Source organism: Cucurbita maxima, unplaced genomic scaffold, assembly GCF_002738345.1.
Source record: "Cucurbita maxima cultivar Rimu unplaced genomic scaffold, Cmax_1.0 Cma_Scf00019, whole genome shotgun sequence".
In the NCBI taxonomy this organism is placed as follows: Eukaryota; Viridiplantae; Streptophyta; class Magnoliopsida; order Cucurbitales; family Cucurbitaceae; genus Cucurbita; species Cucurbita maxima.
Genome location: NW_019272035.1, coordinates 706100 through 724893, shown reverse-complemented (window position 1 = coordinate 724893; position 18794 = coordinate 706100). Strand labels below are relative to the sequence as shown.

Sequence of the window (18794 nt, the reverse complement as noted above, 5' to 3'; positions counted from 1 at the left end):
AAAAAAAAAAAAAAAAAAAAAAAAAAAAAAAAAAAAAAAAAAAAAAAAAGCTCACATTGATTAACATCTTTTACAAAAAGAAAGAAAAAAAAGAAAAAAAATAATTAAATAAAAGTTATTTAATATATAATTAAAGAGAATATGCCATCCCGTGAACCAAACGATCCCTAAAGATTCCATTGTACAGCGCCACCCTATTCACCGGCATTCCGCTGCCTCCTCCACCGTGGCTCGTCAAAGACGGCGGCGGGGCTCTATCCACCGGCGGCGAATGTCTTCAGTACTGCAAACTGCTGAATCATCAGCAAAGTGAACTCTTTTTCTTCCCTTCTTCTTCTTCTTCTTCTTCTTCACCACTTCAAGGGGGAAAAAAATCCAAAAAATAAATAGAAAATAAAATTATAAAACAAAAAAATTGGTGGTTTTTGCTCACCAGAAGAAACTGAGGCGGCGGACTTATGGTGGCGGAAGGAAAGCACGACGGCGACAGCTTCTGAGAGAGCTTCCATAGCCATAGCCATAGCCATAGCCATGGCTTGGGAGCTCAAAAGTGAAGAAGGCATGATGTGTAATAATTATTAGATATCCATAAATTAATAAAAATATTTTTATGTATTTTGTATAAAAAAAAATATGTATAAACTTTTTTTTAATTATTTTTTAATGAGTTGGCTTCAATAGTTGTGGCTTCTAATTAATTCCATAAATTTTTTTATAAATTATTAATGAAATGAGACCCAATATGGAAATTTTAAATTAATTAATTGGACCACAATTAATTATATAACCTATGAATCTCTATTTTTATCGCATTTTTTCCATTAAAATGGATCATAGATTCACGGTAGCATTAGTAATTAAGTAATGGGTCAAAGTAGATAATATTTATTAGTGGTGAACTTGAACTATTACAAAAGGTCTTTGAATCATACATTGACATGTGTGCCAGCGAGAACGTTGGGCTCCAAGAGAGATGAGTTGTGAGGTTGGGCTTATAAGGGTGTGGAGATTTCTCTCTAATAAACACGTTTTAAAATTGCGAGACTGATGACGATATGTAACAGACCAAATGAATAGTGCATGAATGAATTGAGACCATATTCAAATGAGAATAATTCTAAAGATTGAAAAAAATTGATAATTACTATCTATACCAACAAGGTACACATTCATAAAACATGAGTGATGATAAAATATGCTAAAAGGACTGGTGTTGGTCTGTGTGAATAGAATACCGGTTTCACAAGAGATACAGAGAAATTTCGAGACCATCATATGTCAAATTTGGATTTCAAATCTTATGTACATTACGTAGACACAAACATCAACGTTCGTGAACTAAACTCGATAATTAACCTAATTTAATTTGCAAAACCCATGAGTTAATGACTAATTATCATATGTTTAGTATTAAGCCAACATTCTTTCTTTGATATTAAGGTTTTTTTTTTCTCATAATCACTTGTAACTTGAAAAATAAGATTTAAAAAAAAATTAAAATAAATTTATCAACTAGACGTATTTTTTTAATATATATTTTTTGTTCATCAAATTTTTATTTTTCTTGATTAAAAATATAAAAATATATTTTTTTCTCATCAAAATTTAATTTAAAAATGTCGCAATCATTATTTAAATTATATTAACCAATTAAATTCAATAAATGTTATTTAAGAAAATTAAATGCAATAAAAAGCTATCTAATTGGCTTCATCACAAAGTCTCTCGAATTATTATTATTATTATTATTATTATTTGACATAAAAAATGCTTTTTTTTCAATAATAGAGTTTTATGGTGAAGTTGTTAAATAAGAGAGGGATACTCTAAATCATAGGCTTTATAAATGAAGCAAAATGAAAGTCTTAAATATATATATATATATATATATATATATATATATATATATATATATATATATATATATATATAGACTCTATATAAACTAAATAAGGCTAAAAATATAATTTTTTTTTTAAAAAAAACATAAATATTCCATTTTCAATAATAAAAAAAATTCTAAACTAATTTACGGATTGAATTGGTTGTAATTTATTTAAATAAAATTCATAAAAATATCTATTTATTTAAGATTTGTAATTAAATTTTAATATATATTTTGAAAACTTATCATCTTACCAGTTAAAAATATTATTTTTAAGAATTATTAGAGAACCGTCGATCAAAAAATAATTATGAATATATGTATATAAATTATATCGTAAACAAAATTAAATATTAAATATTATCTTACTTAAATAAATTTATAATTTTAATCGAGTTAAAATAATAAAATTATTTAATTTTAATTTTTTTAATATTATCCTAAAATGGGGAGCTGTTGAAATGACATATTATATATTTATAAAAAAGAAAGGAAAATTGTGGGAATAAGTAATATTTTTAGCATTAATTACAATAATAATAATTATTTATTAATATATGTGTGGTAGAGATATATTTATTTATTTATTTATTATTTAAAAAAATAATCATTATGGTAACATTATAAACATGGGTTAATTAAGTACCATTGGCTCCGATTATATTGGTTTGTTATATTATTTTGTAGAGTTTGGATACAATTATATTAGTCTAGTACTATATACTATTAAGTGGTGAATTAAATTGTCAACTAACATTTTATGGTATATGGTTATAGTTATATTAGTTTATTGCATTAATTATACAGCTCTGTTGTTACCGATATATTAGTCGATAAAATTTAATTTTTTAAACTTAAGCTCGTAAATACTGTTATTTATTGAATTTTTTGTATCGTTTCATGCTAAGTTCTGTATGACTCGATAACAGGTTTTGACACTACTCACATGATGAAAAAATCGAGGAGATAACCCGAACAGGGTCATTCCCCTCAAGATGTGTCATATCATGTTATATATATTCAAATAAAATGCTCGTGTTTTGCTCTTTTTTACCATACTCGAGATCGAGTAACTAATTAAACTATAGTTCAATTTTTTTTTTTATCTCTAAGAACATTTTAGTTCAACGATATGTGAGAGTAAAGATTTACGTCTCGAAAAGATATGATTTTAACTTATTAAACTATGATTAGGTTAACTTTCTTTGTATAATTGTTATCGGGACGATAAGAAGTTTAATTCAATTATAATAATGTTGTCACAAAGTTCATTTACAAAAATTAGGAAACAAAATTATTACAAACTAAAAAATCTACCCTATGATAGTGAAGGTTAGGGTTTTGATAATTGCCCATGTGAAAGAATAGTAAAAGCCTAATATGGCTCGGACGTGGTAATCTCGAGTGTTCTAAGTGGTTTGTATTTATTAGTATTCTGGGTCTCGGTTAATTTTTTCATAAGTCCACCGCTAGTAGATATTATCTACTCTGACCCGTTTCTTCTTTTTCTCTTATTTCTCTCCTCCTGTAATAGCCTAAGCCCACCTCTAGCAAATACTGTCAGCTTTGGTATGTTACGTATGGTCATGCCCATGTCCATCTTTAGTAGCCATCAGTAACACGTCTATTAGAGAGAAGTTTTCATACCTTCATAAGAAATGGTTCGTTCCCCTCTTTAACCGATGTGGGATCTCAGACTTCTCACTCGTTCGTTTAAAAAAATTAACAAATGTGGTCGATTAATTTTTTTTTTCGGGTCCAATTATGAGCAAACCAACCTCGTTCTATAGAGGGAGTATAATGAAGAACACAAGTCAAAAGGGCTAAAAGAGAAGTGAAGAACTTGGGCAAAAACTCATTTATTTGAGGTAGATATATAGGACACACTATATTGTAATTAAGAAAATTAGAGTATTAGGTGACAATAATGATTATGCGAGAGAAAAATATGAGTGTAGTATTTATTCAACTTTTTAATTCACCGACACTCTCGATCTACAATTTTTTATAAATTATTTCCAACATTTCTTAACCGTCATATCCTCGTGATCAGTCTAGTTTGAATATAGTATCGGTTCATTCATGTATTGTACATTTTTTACCATGACTCAATCATAAGCACTTCAAAATTACTCGTCGTAAGTTAAGCATGTAACTGAAAACAAAACATACTAATAAAAACCGTATAGGTTTGTGAGAATAGTTTTTCTGTAACACTCGAGTAAATGGATGCATGAATAAACCGGGATCACATCCAAATGAGTAGAACTATTTGAAAGTTGAATTTTTCACCTCTCTCGCTACTTCCCTATATAATGTTCATCTTTCTTTGCCATTGCTCCAATCAATTCTCTCTCTCTCCGCCCCTCTCTCCTCCCTCTTTCTCTCTCTTTGTGGGAGAGACAAGAGACAGAAGCTTGGACAAAATCATGGCGCCATCAAAGAAGTTTAGAGGCGTTAGGCAACGACACTGGGGATCTTGGGTCTCCGAAATTCGCCACCCTCTTCTGTAAGTTTCCGAACCCACCATTGAAGACCTCTCTCTCGTCTTGAATCTATAAGTTTACGCAGATGGGTCATTATATTCTTTACCTCGGTATCTCTCGTTCAATCTTAAAGTTTAAGTAGATGGGTCATGTTATTATTTACTCCAGTCTCCCTCGTTGAATCTTATTATTGTTTACTTCAGTCTCTCTCGTTGAATCTAAAAGTTTAAGTAGATGGGTCATGATATTGTTTATCTCGATCTCTCTTGTTGAATCTAAAATTTTAAATAGATGGTCATGATATTATTTACCTCGGTCTCTCGTTGAATCTAAAAGTTTAAGAAAATGGGTCATGATATTGTTTACCTCAATCTCTCTTGTTGAATCGTAAAGTTTAAGCATATGAGTCATGATATCTCGTTGAATCTTAAAGTTTAAGCAAACAAGTCATTATATTATTAACCTCGATCTCTCAAATAACGAAATATTTAAATGTTACGTTTGATACTCATTAGGGTTTCACATTTTTATGAATTCTTAGCTAAATTTCAAAATTAAAATAGTTTTTTTAATTCGGTTTATTTTGAATTAAAAGAATAGGTTTAAATTAGGTTGAATAATGAAAATTTAAAAGTAATGCTTCAAAAGCTCTGAATAGGGTTTTCGTGTTCGGGTTTGGATTGTGAGGTCTAGTACACATGCCTACCAAGTTTTTTTTTTACCTTATTTTAGTTAAGAGACCAAAACGAGAAAGAAACTTCACTCGAGATTGTACTAAGACTAAAATGTGAACAAAAAAAATGTAGCCATGTGTACGAGATCTTACCACTCAAACCCGAATGCAAATAAAATTTGAACTTTCAACTTTCAACTTAGAAATCGAGCTATAGGTTAATTACTGTTGAGTTATGATTGAATTTTGAATCTAAATTTTCTATTCGTATTCATACAAAATACAGGAAGAGAAGGGTTTGGTTGGGGACGTTCGAGACGGCGGAGGAGGCAGCGAGAGCGTACGATCAGGCCGCCGTGTTAATGAGCGGTCGAAACGCAAAAACCAACTTTCCGATGAGCGAAACGGCGGCGCCAGAATTAGAAAAACTCAACAACATCACTACTCCATCTTCAACAAAGGGCTTATCAGAGATCCTCCACGCCAAGCTTCGAAAATGCAGCAAAGCGCCGTCGCCATCAATGACGTGTCTCCGACTCGACACTGAAAATTCCCACATCGGCGTTTGGCAAAAACGCGCCGGCCAACGCTCTGACTCAAGCTGGGTCATGACGGTTCATTTGGGAAAAGAAAACTCCTCCTCCTCCACCGCCGCCGCTTACGGCGGCAATGACGACGGTGGGCGGTTGTGGAATAGTAAAAAAAGTGGTGGCGCTTCAATGGCGGGCGGTGGACCCCACATGAGGAATTTGCAGATGGATGAAGAAGAAAGAATTGCATTGCAAATGATTGAGGAGTTGCTGAGCAGAAATTATGGTAACCCATCTGAAATTCAAGTTCAAGATCATCAAGAGGAAGCAAAGCTAAGCCCTTTCTAATTTAACTTCAAATTATTTACTTATAATTATATCACAAATTTATGATTAATTATGTGTGCAATTGTAAATTTATAATAATATAATAAAATATATTGTAATTTTGTCGACTTTGTGTCCACTATGAGCCGGATTCATACCAAATGAAATAGTATTTCTTCATTATATACCGATAATCATTCCCTAAATTAGTAGATGTGAGACTTTCATCCAACAAACTATATATTTATTAATAATAAAAACCCAAAATTCCATGATAAAAAAAGGTTTATTTTTTAAAAAATTGTAATATTACTATGATGTTACGGTTTCATAAGTTTTGGATTGGGTTGAGTTGGTAACGTGAATGACTCGAACAGGGTTCACAATACATATTACATTAACCTCTATTTTCAGGTTGGGTTAGGTGGGTTATCGGTTTGTTTATTTTTTAATATTATTTTAAAAAATCCTACTTATTCACGATACACGTTAGATTAATAACTAAAATATAATATTCTTCGTCTTTATAGAAACCTTAAAAGTAGGGTTGGGTTGGTCGAGTTGATCAGACAAAAAAACGTTTCAATCTATGAAATGAACTGAATTTTTCAGTTTTTAAAAAATTCAACCCAATTCAAACCAAAAATATAAATCTAACTCAACCCTAAGTTTGTAAAAGCTGAAGTCTACTGCTAGCAGATATTGTCCTCTTTAGCCCGTTATGCCTCATGGTTTTAGAACATGTCTACTAAGGGGTGAGCTTGAGCTTTTACAAATGGTATTAGAGTCAGACACTGGACGATGAGCCAGCGAGGATGCTAGGCCTCCAAGGGAGTGGATTGTAAGATTCTACATTCGTTGGAGAGGGAACGAAACATTCCTTATAATTGTGTGGAAACCTTTCCCTAGCAGACGCGTTTTAAAACCGTAAGGTTGATGGTGATATGTAACGAGCCAAAGTGAACAATATCTACTAGCAATGAGCTTGATAAACTGAATTTTTTGGATCTAAGATGATAAGAACCTTCCTAATTTTAGGGTTATAATATTATAACTTTTTTCGATCATTATTTTGTTATAAGGTAAACTTGACGCTACCTTTTTTCATGGTATTTAGTTCCTATGAAATATTTAAATTCTCCATTAGCTTTCTTGGTATTTACTCGTTACGTATCGCTATTAGTCTCATGGTTTTAAAACGCGTCTACAAGGGAGAGGTTTTCACATCCTTATGAGGAATGTTTTGTTGTCCTCTCCAACCGACATGGGATCTCGCAATCCACCCCCCTTTGAGGCAGCGTCCTCGCTGGCACACCTCTCAGTGTCTAATTCTGATATCATATGTAACAGCTCAAGCTCACCACTAGCAGGTATTGTTTGTTTTATTCCCCTCTCTGACCAATGTTGGATCACATTGTGAGCCTCGATGGTGTAGTCAAAGTGACTCAAGCATTCGTCAAACAAACTTTTCCATGACAATACTTAACACTTAAGCTATAAAGTTTTAATTTAACTATATGAACGGAATGAATATGTGACGAATGTAGACACGACATATCTTTTCGAACATGTTAGAAATTTAGGTAAGAATTATTTCAAAATTTAGTTGGAAAATTAATGAAAACTTTACTTTGAAAGAGAGACAACAATTTCGAAGACAAAGGGGCATGTTTGTGCATACTTTGTTAAACTTGTCTTTCACCCCTTGAATTGTTGGATACCCTACAAGAAAAGGGGTTGTCATTTATGGTCCTCTATATATTTTTAGGACACCCATTTCAAACTTTTCACCAAATTTTGTACCAAAATTTTGATTTCATAGCTTCACAAACATTCAAAAACAATAGTGATATTGTAGTACACGATATACTCTACAACGACATCGTTTAAAAATAAATTAGTGATAAAAATATCATCGTTTTTTAATAGCTGATATCGTAGTTATTGATGGCTAAAAACGTCAACTATAGTAATACCTTACATTTTTAGTCAATGAAGACCAAATTTGTAATAATGTACACACGTGCACACCATTTTATCGCAAGATTTATTTGAACATAACCGGAATAGGTTCATAATCCAACCTAAACCGTATGAGTTTGGTTCGGGTTGGGTTTATTAGATTTTTTAGGTCATCAAAGCATATTGGCTAGTGATTGTGATGCCTCAATTTTTTATTGCAGTGGACACCAAAGGCCTATGCCCTTCCATCCCTTTGATAGATAGACGGGGAGTACATAACTTTTTTTGGTTTTTTCATGTTGTCAAAGAGTTGAATAATGATTTTTTTCGTGTTGTCAAAGATTGAACAATGAAAATAGATGGCGAGTGCCTAATCGAATTGATCGGGTCATGTAGGAACAAGGTTTGTCTACTGATCTATTAGGATGTCTCAGTTGCATACATCACTGCACTTCCACTTGACACCTATCATAATGATAAATGGCTAATCTCACTCTGTCGCTCCATCCCTGCAGGAGTAGAGAACTCATCGCTATCGATTTGAACACTTCTAATTATCATTACTATAATAAAAAGAAAGAGGTTGGAAAATCTTTTTAAAACTATTTAAATTATAAATTACGAGATTGAAATTATAAATATCTTAATCAGCTGATTTAACTTCGAGTTATTATATATTTTTTAATAAGTCCTCTCTCTATAAAATTATTGTGATGGTCCCATTGGTAATGGTTAATGAAGGCAACTTTGAGGGGCCAAGATGCATTGAAAACCCTCTTTATATTATTGAATTAATAGTGTTACAATTATTTATTTTGGGTTTAATTTGTGGTATAGTTTTTTTTTTTTTTTCCTTTCTTCGGAAATAAGAGCGGATCTAAAACGAGCAGGTTTTAGGGGAGTAACGCATCGATTTAATAAGTGAAAGATTTTTTTTTTTAATTCAATGATATATTGTTCGGTGAGATTTGAATTTCTAACCTTAAAGACTTAAATTTAATAAATGACCCGTTTTTTTTTCCTCCCATTTTAAGTAAGAACGAATCTAAAACGAACAAAATATAAATTTGAGATTAAAATATTTTGTTTTTGTATTCAATAATATATACATTAGAGGGATTTGAGTTTCTATAACAGCTCAAGTTCACCACTAACACATATACGCTTTAGGTCGTTACATATCGCTATCGGCCTCACTATTTTAAAATGCGTCTAGCTAACAGTGATACATAACGAGCTAAACGAAAAATATATGCTCAACTTTTCCTCGAAAAGGACCATTTAACTTGCCCATTTACAAAAGAACAAGCCCATTAACTTGTTTCTCAAAAAGGTTGAGCCCATTAACGTTTTCATTGGGCTTGAGTAAACATGTTCAAAATGAAGAGAAATCTAAGCTAAAATGAATAATGTGAGGCTTTCGACGCTATGTAACAGGCCAAAATGGATAATGTGAGTTTGGACTGTTACGGAGATCCTCTTTAATACATTAAGAAAAGATGTTTACAAAGGCGACTAATTCCAATATAATTAGGGTCTATCTGTGCAAGTCAACTGAACATCGTGATTGATGGGTGAGTAGGTGCACTTCTCGCCCAGTGGGAAGTAATGAGTCCGGTCTCTCATCCCTCTAAATGAAGAAGTAATGGGGTGCTTACGTACCTTTATTTATCTTTTTTATTTGTTTAAATGATTGAGACACGATTTTCATCGTGTTGAAATCTCGAGACTCAAATTGAAATAAAATTTAAATTTTAAGAACACATAAGGTTAGTTTTGAAAGCTGAATGATGTACTAATTCAGTTTCTACTCCAAACTTGAAAAATGACCATTGATTTCTATCGGCTTAATTTCTAGTTCAATCCGTTTAAATTTTAAACTTGAGTAGGTGGTGTGATTTTGAAGCGGTGGTAGTCTCCCGCTAATCCAATCAACAATTCTAAGACTATCCTAAGGCTCGATAATTAAAATCAAAATCAAAATTAATCCAAAAAAAATTAAATGTACAAAATCAACCCTAAAAAATGTCTTCAAAATGACTACTTTGAACTATCCACACACACACAAAAAAAAAAAAAAAAGTTTTAGAAAATATTTTAATTAAGCCTAACCAACCACAAGCTTACACGTAATAAATAAATAGAAAGAAAATATTTAAAAAAATTAAAAATCCTCATCCATTCTTTTTTTAGGGAATAAAACAGGAAATATGGTGAGAAAATAATAAAAGGATATTCGAAGACAAATTCTTGGAATATTCTTTCTCTTACCGTTATATTCCCCAAATTCTCACTTTTTCTCTTCTTTTTCTAACTGGCTCATTTCACAATCGCCATTACCCATCACCACCGAAATTTGATATTCAGTTCCGTTTTCTCTCTCATTTTTCCGGCGCCGGAAACCGTGGTTATGAAGTTCGGCAAGAGTCTGAGCAACCAGATTGAAGAAACTTTGCCGGAGTGGCGGGACAAGTTTTTGTCCTACAAGGAGTTGAAGAAGCGGCTCAAGCTTGTGGAGCCTAAAGGCGGTGACCGGCCGAGCAAGCGGCCAAGAATCGAGGACGGAGACAAGGACGATTCTTCGTCGAGCGAGGAGATGATTTTCATTAAGTTGCTGGAGGATGAACTTGAGAAATTTAATAGTTTCTTTGTTGAGAAGGAGGAGGAGTACATTATCAGATTGAAGGTATGTTCTTCCCGTTTCTTCATTGCTTTCGTTTCGTTTTGAAGTTTCTGATTCTATTTAGACCTCGCATTTATTTCGTTCCTTTTGCATTAACGAAGTAGATATGATTCGACTCTGGAATTTGACCAAGCCACATAAACACCAGAAAAATCTGATTCTAAGCGTTTAATCCTGTAATTCTGAAAACAATATTTCAAGTAGGATCAAGAAACTTGTTCCAATAGAGGCTTTAACGGTTGAATGCATCTCTTTACTCCATCATACAGAGTGATAGATCTTTTGAAGAACTGATTAATCAAATGCGAATCGAATAAAAATAGTCTCATTCTACATGTAAATGTGGACAAAATGAAATTTATAGTAAGAGGAAAATCCGTCGACTTTAAAAATCGTGAGGGTTCAAGTCCCTCTATCCCCAAAACTCTAAAAAGGCCCGTTCGCCTCTTTAATTATTTATCCTTTTCCTTCATTCGACTCTTTCACAAGCCTATTTGAGCGGAAATTGGATTTCTTAGCACAAGATTTGTGATGTATATTATCTATGATATAAGTAGAAACGAACAAAAGATACTAATGATCAAATTGCTTCCACTTTTGTTTTGGAATAATTCAGGAGCTTCAAGATAGAGTAGGAAAAGCAATAGATTCCAATGAAGAGATGATTAAAATCCGCAAGGAAATTGTGGACTTCCATGGTGAAATGGTTCTCTTGGAGAATTACAGTGCTCTTAACTTTACAGGTGAGCAACCTTTGTTAACTTTCTTCACTGTCTTTATACCCTTTTGCGCTCATGTCTTGCATATGACATTATGCTATTTTGTGTTCTTACGGCACATAATGATATCAAATTGAGGCCACAAGCTGCTGAATCAATTCCTTTATGCCTGGAATATACTTTGAGGAAGAACACTTAATAATCAACTTGCATACCTTTTTATAGGGCTTGTGAAAATTCTAAAGAAGTACGACAAAAGGACCGGCGCACTCCTCCGCCTTCCCTATAGTCAGAAAGTTCTGCAACAGCCCTTCTTTACGACCGACCTGCTTTACACCCTCGTGAAGCAGTGCGAGATGATGCTGGATCTACTCTTCCCTCTTAACGAGCTACCTTCTTCTAGTTCAAATGGAGTCGATGAAGTTGGTGCTCCTACAAAGCCAGCCACCACCAACATTGATGATCTGCTCAAGGCAACCAAGGAAGTTTCAGAGATCGAATATATGGAGTCACTTTACATGAAGAGCACCGTATCTGCATTACGGGTTTTGAAGGAAGTCCGAAGTAGGAGCTCGACTGTGAGTGCCTTCTCGTTGCCACCACTGCAAATGAATGGATTAGAAGATACATGGAAGAACGTTCCAGTGCTAGAAGAAGTAGCTAAGTAGGAAGGATCAGATATCACCAACTATAAGGAAGTTCCCTTTTAGTTCTATACGTCTTCCTTTGATGTTCGTGTGGAATACTCGTGATACTAACAGTAACATGTAAAACTGAAATATGAAGTTCAAATCATAATGTAGAATCTTATAAAGGAGTGGTAATATTTACATTATCTTTATCAACTTTTTTCTATCAACACTCAGACGAGAGTAGCACTTCGATTAGGAGCTGAACAGAACTAAATAAGCAAAAGGAATGAATCAGAGAATTTTACCCAAGTCAGTGGAAAGAAAATGCCATACTGAATCCATTACCAAAACAAATATCTGTAAAAATGTTTACCAAGTAACAACCAAAAGGAAGCCATTTGTTATAAAAAGCTAAGCTAATGCTCCAAATGAGATAGAAGTGCATCTCGAGGAGAGTATACAATATAGTTATAACTGTCCAAGCCCACCATTAGCAGTTATGGTCCGTTTCAACCTGTAACGTATCGCTGTCAACCTCATGGTTTTAAAACGCATCTATTAGGGAGAGGTTTTCACACCCTTATAAAGAATGCTTCGTTTCGCTCTTCAATCAATGTGGGATCTCACAATTCACCTCCCTTCGGGGTCCAACGTCCTCGTGGACACTCGTTCCCCTCTCCAGTCGATGTGGGATCTCACAATCCACTCCCCTTCAAGGCTCAGTGTCCTCTTTTGCACACCGTTTGGTGTCTAGCTTTTATACTATTCGTAACAGCTCAAGCCTACTACTAGCAGATATTTTCCGCTTTGGGTTATGTATCGCCGTCAGCTTCACGGTTTAAAACACGTCAGTTAGGAAGAAGTTTCCACACCCTTATAAAGAATATTTCGTTCTCCTCTCTAACTGATGTAGGATCTCACAATAGTCGCCACATTGTGGCCGCTTCTCTCTACGATGCATAATTTTTAGTTGCTTTCTCATATCTTGACGGTACAAAACTACCAACTACATTGTTCTGGCCTCAATAATCTCTCCCTCTTGAGCACCAAAGTAGTCCAACAGAATACCCAACTTTTCTTCTTTTGTTTAGGAGGGATTCAAACCTAAAATTCATAGGGGCTAGGGAAGATATTAAATACCTAACAACTAGAGTATACAAAAGTCAACAACTCCACTATTCTAATAGGCTTTAAGCAGCACAACAAGCCCGGTGAGCTTGAAAACACAATTAGATAAATAAGGTGGAAAATGATCACATTTATTGAACAGAAGATAGGAATGCAGATTCGATATATCTAATGGTAAGAGCATACCAAAACCATTATAAAATTAACTTGGTGTTCTGTAAGATACTAGACTACGAAAAGGGATCGACTCCATTGAATAGAAGGGAACTTTAAATTCCTAGAACTCACAAAACGAATCCATAATGATCCAAGTGAACAGCTGATCCTTGTGCTTTGCATTGAACCTCACTTTTCAGCCTTTTCAACACTTTCATCATTTTCGACAATATCTTTCTCATAACGACGTTTGAACTTCGCAATCTGCCCAACACTTTCAGCCAATTGACGCCTTGCTCTGAACTGGTAGACTTTACCAACGTGGTGTATCTTGGTCATCATAACGTGCATCAATCTGCCACTCTGTGTGACATATGATATCCACTGCATTTGAGGGTGCAAGCCTTTCTTCATTGTATAGATCTGAAATCATAATTAGTACTTTAGCTTCTAGAGAAAATAGTTTAGTTCCTAAACTTAAAGTTTCCAGAAAAAGAACTATCTCAGTAAAGCTGCATTTGAATCAAAACCCACAAGTTTCCATTCTCAATCGACAATCTTGTCCTGTTTATACGTGGGGAAGCTACGAACGATGAACATGTACAATGCAGCTATACCACTTACTAGAGGAATTTCGTCAAACATTTGGTGGGCTGTGTAATGTTCAATGTTCACCATCCCCAATGAGTAGAAATTCGGAAGTGACAGCCACATTGAAGGGAGATGAAGAAGTGTGGCAAGTTCAAATATACCATTTTATTGAAGAATTTCGTCAAACATTGGCGGGCACTATGCAAAGTTCAACGTTCGTCACACCAAAAGTGCAGAACTAAGAAAGCGATAGCCACACTAAGGAGGAATGATCTAGGATGAACAAGTACAAATATACCATTCATAGAAGAATTTCATCAAACGGCTGGTGAGCATTGCACAGTGTTCAATAATCGTAACCCAAATGAGTATCAAACTTGAAAAGCACCACCACCACAATGCGACTGTTAAATACTTAACGATCCTAAACCCTAACTTGGCCGCGTAATGATATGCAGATACTTTCTCAGCAAGTAAAAGGATTAATTTAGATGAAACATAAATTTCTCGATCGAGCATACAAATAGGTAACCCTAGAGAAAATCATTCACAAAAATCAGATATTAACAACCACAGGGCAGTGTCAAATTCCACAACCAAGGCTGTGATTTTTTAACTACGTCCGTTTCTGAAAACATCCACTAAATAGCATTTACAATTTAGGTTGAATCAGTAGAACGAGTAAAGAGATGACCAATCTCGCCAAATCCACAACATCTCACGCAAGAAAGAAGATTGGAGGGAGAGAGAGAGACAGTACCTTGAGTCGCTGAATGAAGCGGAAGCAGATACCGGAGATTGTAAGAAGAAGCTCTCTTTACCCTCGACGGGCGGCGGGGAAGGTAGAAGATGAAGCGAGTTGTTGGACTCTGATGTCCTCAACCAGAATGGCAACACATTTTGATGGAGTGAGGGTATTTTCGTCAACTTTAAATCAGAGTCCGATCAGTTTGGTTGTGGTCTATTTTTTTTTTTTTTTTTTTGGTGAAATTTGAATATTATATTTTTAGCATAAATATATTCAACTCGCTCAGATATACTAAACTTATAAAAATGTTATTTTTTCGATATGGACACGTCCTTAAAGAGGTGAGAAATTCTCAATTAAATAAGAAATGAAAGCGTTAACGAGTTTTTTTTTTTTGTTATTTAAGCCGAACTAGAGGTGAGGAGTATGATTAGCGGTATTTAACTTGGTAAGGAGATACTCCTTTCGATATAGGAATGTTATTTTCTCGATATGGATACGATCTCACAAAACCCGTCCTTAAAGAGGTGAGAACCCCTCAGTTAAATAGGGAATGAAAGCATAACGAGTTTTTCCTTACTTAAGCAGAAATAGAGATGAATAATATGAGTCATGGTATTTAACTAGCTGAATTTGGTTGGGACAGCAAAATCGATGCTAGTTACACTTTGGAAACATAGAAATTACATATTTCGAAATGGTCAAAATTAGGATTTTACACAAGTTTTTAGGTTTGTCAGTCCAAACCGAAAATCTGGGTTGGTTGTTTTTCTAACCCATCCAATGCGAGTTTAGATGGAAACCTAACCCAACTCTCACAATGTAAGAATCCAAGTCCACAGTTAACCGATATTGTCCGTTTTAAAACGCATCTGTTAGGAAAATGTTTCCACACCCTTGTAAGGAATGCTTAATCCCCTCTTCCACTCATATGAGATCTCACAATCTATCATTCTTGGGGCCAGTGTTCTCACTAGAACACTAACTCATGTTTGGCTCTGATACTATTTGTAACCGCCTAACCCCACCTCTAAAAGTTATTGTCCGTTTTGGGCGGTTTCGTATCGTCGTCAGCCTCACGGTTTTAAAATGTGTCTGTTAAGGAGAGGTTTTCACATTCTTATAAGAAATACTTCGTTCTCCTTTCCAACCGATGTGAGATCTAACACACAATTTCGAGTCGGGTTGGTTTGAGTCATTTGATCTTTTATCGTACTTCAGGATAAAAGAGAACGAGGTTCAAATTTAGCGGAAAAATATCATAAATTTCATTTACAAACTTGGAAATTATGTTACAAACTATGAAATTATGTGACCCATTATACAAAATTACTGAACTAACTGTCAGCTGTACTCATAAACCCACCCATAAAACCAGCTCCATTACATCCCCCACACAGGATATCCTTTTTGCCACTGCAATGTCAAAGACATTAACCCGTTTAGAACCTCAAATTTAATCGTTCTATCAGAAATCTCGAAATGAATAATGGTTACAATTGAAATGACCTTATTCTAAAAAGTGCAATGAGTCTAGGTTTGATCTAGACTCGTTGATAATAGATGGAATGATTTATATCAACTTGAGAGCATAGATTAATAGAACATAGATGCAATGGTTACACAAACGTGGTGATGAACTCAAATAGATGCAATGGTTACACAAACGTGGAATTCTCGTATCTTAGGATATGAGCACACTGTAGGGAGAGTTCTTTTTAAGTAGATGACTCATTAGGGCCATCGGAACGGGACTTTAGGTCCATAGAACATACGCTCGACTTTTTTAGCTTCGGGTTACAGTAGAGCAAGGAGAGTTTGTTCATCAATACCTGCACAGCCAGCATATGCTACCAGCTTTGAACTGTCCATTGAAATGATCCACTGAATTAACTCCTGTGCCTTTACACTGAGAACATAGGACAGCACCTGAGAATTGAGAAGAAAAAACATATGTAAACTAAGCTCAAGCTCTCTGATTTTACTTCAAGGTCAGAGGAGAAAAAAACTGTGCCACAAGCATCCAGCTGAAAGTAACCCAATCTTAGAGACTACTAACACAATCTAAGAAATGAGGAACCAGGAGGGATGGGTCGGTCGGATCTTTCATGTTGTATTACCTTACTATTGTATTTTCTATTTATACGATTACTCAGCAAAATCATGTCTAGGCCTGTCAGACCTAAATCGCCTCAAAATGTACTATAGGGAGATGCGACTAGCTGTTAAATTCTCCCTACCTGTAAAGTTATATGTCATTTACGTCATTGTGTTGCCTTTTGCTTATAGTTATATAACATTACTTTTAAATGTTCCCTCGTTCTTATTTTCAAACTCGCCCTCAAAATCTCTCTGCTCCATTTTCCAAAACCTTCTTTTCAAACTGGGCCAAAGGCTTGAGACGTTGCCCGGCTATAGGCGACGCGAATACAAACTGGCTTGACTCACTTGGTGTTGGGAGTGAGTGCTGCACAATCGCAAAGTTCACTACCAAGAAAAGTGCGATTGTGACATAAACACGGAAGATCATCCAACGTTCTTGGAGACATGGCCCCAAGAATTGAATATGAAGAAAACAGTACTAAAAGAAATTGACACCAGAAAACTTGGTTTGGAGGGGACAGATTTTAAGAACATAGAGCCAAACAAAACAAAGAAAGAACGGATGCAGCAAGCCATGGACAAAGGGGATACGGTCGAAGCGCCATTCCCGGCGTCCCAATACTGACACCGTCGCATGTCACGGGTCTAATTTATGGTTGTACCATTCAAAAGTTTGAGTGAAAGTTGGGAATTTAAGCTGAAGAACCATATATTAACTGGAGGAATAAAGATGGAGGTCTACATGTTCTATGAAGATAACACTCACCATTTCCATTGCAGTCAGAACAAAGTATGCTTTTGTTTTTCCTGGTTTGGTTACTATCTGCACCATCTGAAGCCTGCCAAAGCAACATTAAAACATTCTCAGAAACTGAAAGAGATTTGTGTTCTAAAGCATACCCCTAGCTAGATGTTGTTCGGTTTGAGTTTTTCCTTTTGAGCTTTCTCTCAAGGTTTTTGAAACGCGTCTAATAGGAAAAGGTTTCCACACCCTTATAAGCAATGCTTCATTTCCTTCTTCAACCGACGTGGGATCTCACAATCCACTCTCCTTGGGGGCCCAGCGTCCTCGCTGGCAAACCGTCCAATGATTGATTCTAACACCATTTGTAATAGCTTAAGCCCACCGCTAGTAGATATTGTCTTCTTTGGGCTTTCCCTTTCGAACTTTCTCTCGAGGTTTTAAAAACATGTCTACTAGAAAGAAGTTTCCACCCCTTATACGTAATGGGTCAAAGCAGATAATATTTGCTAGCGGTGGGAGACACTGGTTGGAGTAGAGCTAAACTCTCTCCATAGTAGATGCGTTTTAAAAACCTTGAGAGTAGCTCGCTCAATAGTTGTTGAAACAAACATTTCCACCATTTCTAGTTCCAACAATTTGCCCACAAGACAGACATAACCAAACAAGTTCATTTCATTTGTAGGAAAGAACTGGCCAGAGAAACCATACCTTGGCCGCACAAGGCAAAAGCCTAATGGGGTTTGTGCTTTGGAACGCCTCATTTATCCGAAAAGCCTTATTAGGAACTGAATTGGCAAGCAAAAATCCGCAACAAAATGTGAAAAGAAAGGGTTATAAACAAACAGAATCAAAACCAGGCAACTTTGGAAGAGAAAAGTGCAGAAAATACCAAACATGGGCTTGCTCGAGGGATTAAAGGACCAAATGGGTGTGGAAGAACCCACGGAATATGCCATTTAAATGGGGTTTTGGATTCGAATTTGTTCTTGAGGACTCAAATTCAGAAGTTTTCTGATGAGCTACTCATCTGCGTCTGCTGTGTGTGTGATGGTCTTGTCTGTGATTTAGTTGGTCGGAAATTAAGCAAATTTAACCAGATAAGGCTCATAATTCTCTCCTACTTAATTACCAAATTGCCCTCTAGAAGTTAATTTTACACTGAAAATACACTTTTAACCCTAATGATGAAATTTTGAAGAAAACGTTGAATTTTTTTTTAGAGGTTGATCTTGTTTGTCGGCCCAACTCCTCTAAGACAAGCGCATAAAGGTGTCACAATCGTACTTTTCTTAGCAACAAACTCCACCGAGTGAGTCAAGCTAATTTTGGATTTGTCACCTATGGTCAAACAACATATGTTCAACCCCACTATTAACAGACATTGTCACTCCATTCAAGGCCCAACGTCCTGACACTTGTTCTTCTC

The 18794-nt window shown here is 35.1% G+C and overlaps 5 protein-coding genes across 7 annotated transcripts in view; 3 read left to right on the top strand and 2 right to left on the bottom strand.

Moving 5' to 3' along the window:
* Positions 1 to 4087: 4087 nt before the first annotated feature.
* LOC111493642 lies at positions 4088 to 18453 on the bottom strand. 3 transcript variants are annotated; one of them, XM_023143412.1, is made up of 6 exons: positions 18258 to 18452; positions 18077 to 18153; positions 17390 to 17462; positions 16353 to 16449; positions 15854 to 15936; positions 4088 to 4101 (listed from the first exon to the last, which is right to left on the bottom strand). In XM_023143412.1, exons 1-5 carry the CDS (start codon positions 18322 to 18324, stop codon positions 15858 to 15860), a joined length of 393 nt encoding a protein of 130 aa, XP_022999180.1. In that variant the 5' UTR covers positions 18325 to 18452; the 3' UTR covers positions 4088 to 4101; positions 15854 to 15857. The 3 variants fall into 3 exon arrangements, 2 of the variants coding, with proteins under 2 accessions (XP_022999180.1, XP_022999181.1); XM_023143413.1 differs by lacking the exon at positions 4088 to 4101 and having other exon boundaries at positions 15819 to 15936; XR_002720039.1 differs by lacking the exons at positions 4088 to 4101; positions 15854 to 15936 and adding an exon at positions 15970 to 16213 and having other exon boundaries at positions 16270 to 16449; positions 18258 to 18453.
* LOC111493635 (ethylene-responsive transcription factor WIN1-like) lies at positions 4194 to 5982 on the top strand. Its single transcript, XM_023143406.1, has 2 exons — positions 4194 to 4394; positions 5331 to 5982. The coding sequence occupies exons 1-2, from the start codon at positions 4201 to 4203 to the stop codon at positions 5920 to 5922; spliced, it is 786 nt and encodes a 261-aa protein (XP_022999174.1). The 5' UTR covers positions 4194 to 4200; the 3' UTR covers positions 5923 to 5982.
* Positions 9767 to 18794, top strand: part of LOC111493638 (signal peptidase complex catalytic subunit SEC11C-like) — a 30343-nt gene continuing 21315 nt past the window's right edge. The window contains exons 1-2 of the mRNA XM_023143409.1: positions 9767 to 9777; positions 12208 to 12210. The gene's annotated coding sequence lies outside the window, so the exon portion shown is untranslated. The remainder of the gene's footprint in view (positions 9778 to 12207; positions 12211 to 18794) is intronic.
* Positions 10158 to 12110, top strand: LOC111493634 (SPX domain-containing protein 1-like). Its single transcript, XM_023143405.1, has 3 exons — positions 10158 to 10549; positions 11163 to 11289; positions 11491 to 12110. Exons 1-3 carry the CDS (start codon positions 10274 to 10276, stop codon positions 11931 to 11933), a joined length of 846 nt encoding a protein of 281 aa, XP_022999173.1. The 5' UTR covers positions 10158 to 10273; the 3' UTR covers positions 11934 to 12110.
* LOC111493644 lies at positions 13130 to 13604 on the bottom strand. Its single transcript, XM_023143416.1, has one exon. The coding sequence runs from the start codon at positions 13593 to 13595 to the stop codon at positions 13371 to 13373; it is 225 nt and encodes a 74-aa protein (XP_022999184.1). The 5' UTR covers positions 13596 to 13604; the 3' UTR covers positions 13130 to 13370.

What these genes read in the sequence shown, in the direction of transcription:
- LOC111493642 (XM_023143412.1), bottom strand. Translation starts at nt 18,324, where the DNA reads ATGGCATATTCCGTGGGTTCTTCCACACCCATTTGGTCCTTTAATCCC. An exon ending in TTTTGCCTTGTGCGGCCAAG is followed by an intron (nt 17,463 to 18,076) that starts GTATGGTTTCTC and finishes TTGCTTTGGCAG; the next exon opens with GCTTCAGATGGTGCAGATAG. An exon ending in AGCATATGCTGGCTGTGCAG is followed by an intron (nt 15,937 to 16,352) that starts GTATTGATGAAC and finishes TTGACATTGCAG; the next exon opens with TGGCAAAAAGGATATCCTGT.
- LOC111493644 (XM_023143416.1), bottom strand. Translation starts at nt 13,595, where the DNA reads ATGAAGAAAGGCTTGCACCCTCAAATGCAGTGGATATCATATGTCACA.
- LOC111493634 (XM_023143405.1), top strand. Translation starts at nt 10,274, where the DNA reads ATGAAGTTCGGCAAGAGTCTGAGCAACCAGATTGAAGAAACTTTGCCG. An exon ending in AGTACATTATCAGATTGAAG is followed by an intron (nt 10,550 to 11,162) that starts GTATGTTCTTCC and finishes GGAATAATTCAG; the next exon opens with GAGCTTCAAGATAGAGTAGG. An exon ending in CAGTGCTCTTAACTTTACAG is followed by an intron (nt 11,290 to 11,490) that starts GTGAGCAACCTT and finishes ACCTTTTTATAG; the next exon opens with GGCTTGTGAAAATTCTAAAG.
- LOC111493635 (XM_023143406.1), top strand. Translation starts at nt 4,201, where the DNA reads ATGTTCATCTTTCTTTGCCATTGCTCCAATCAATTCTCTCTCTCTCCG. An exon ending in GAAATTCGCCACCCTCTTCT is followed by an intron (nt 4,395 to 5,330) that starts GTAAGTTTCCGA and finishes TACAAAATACAG; the next exon opens with GAAGAGAAGGGTTTGGTTGG.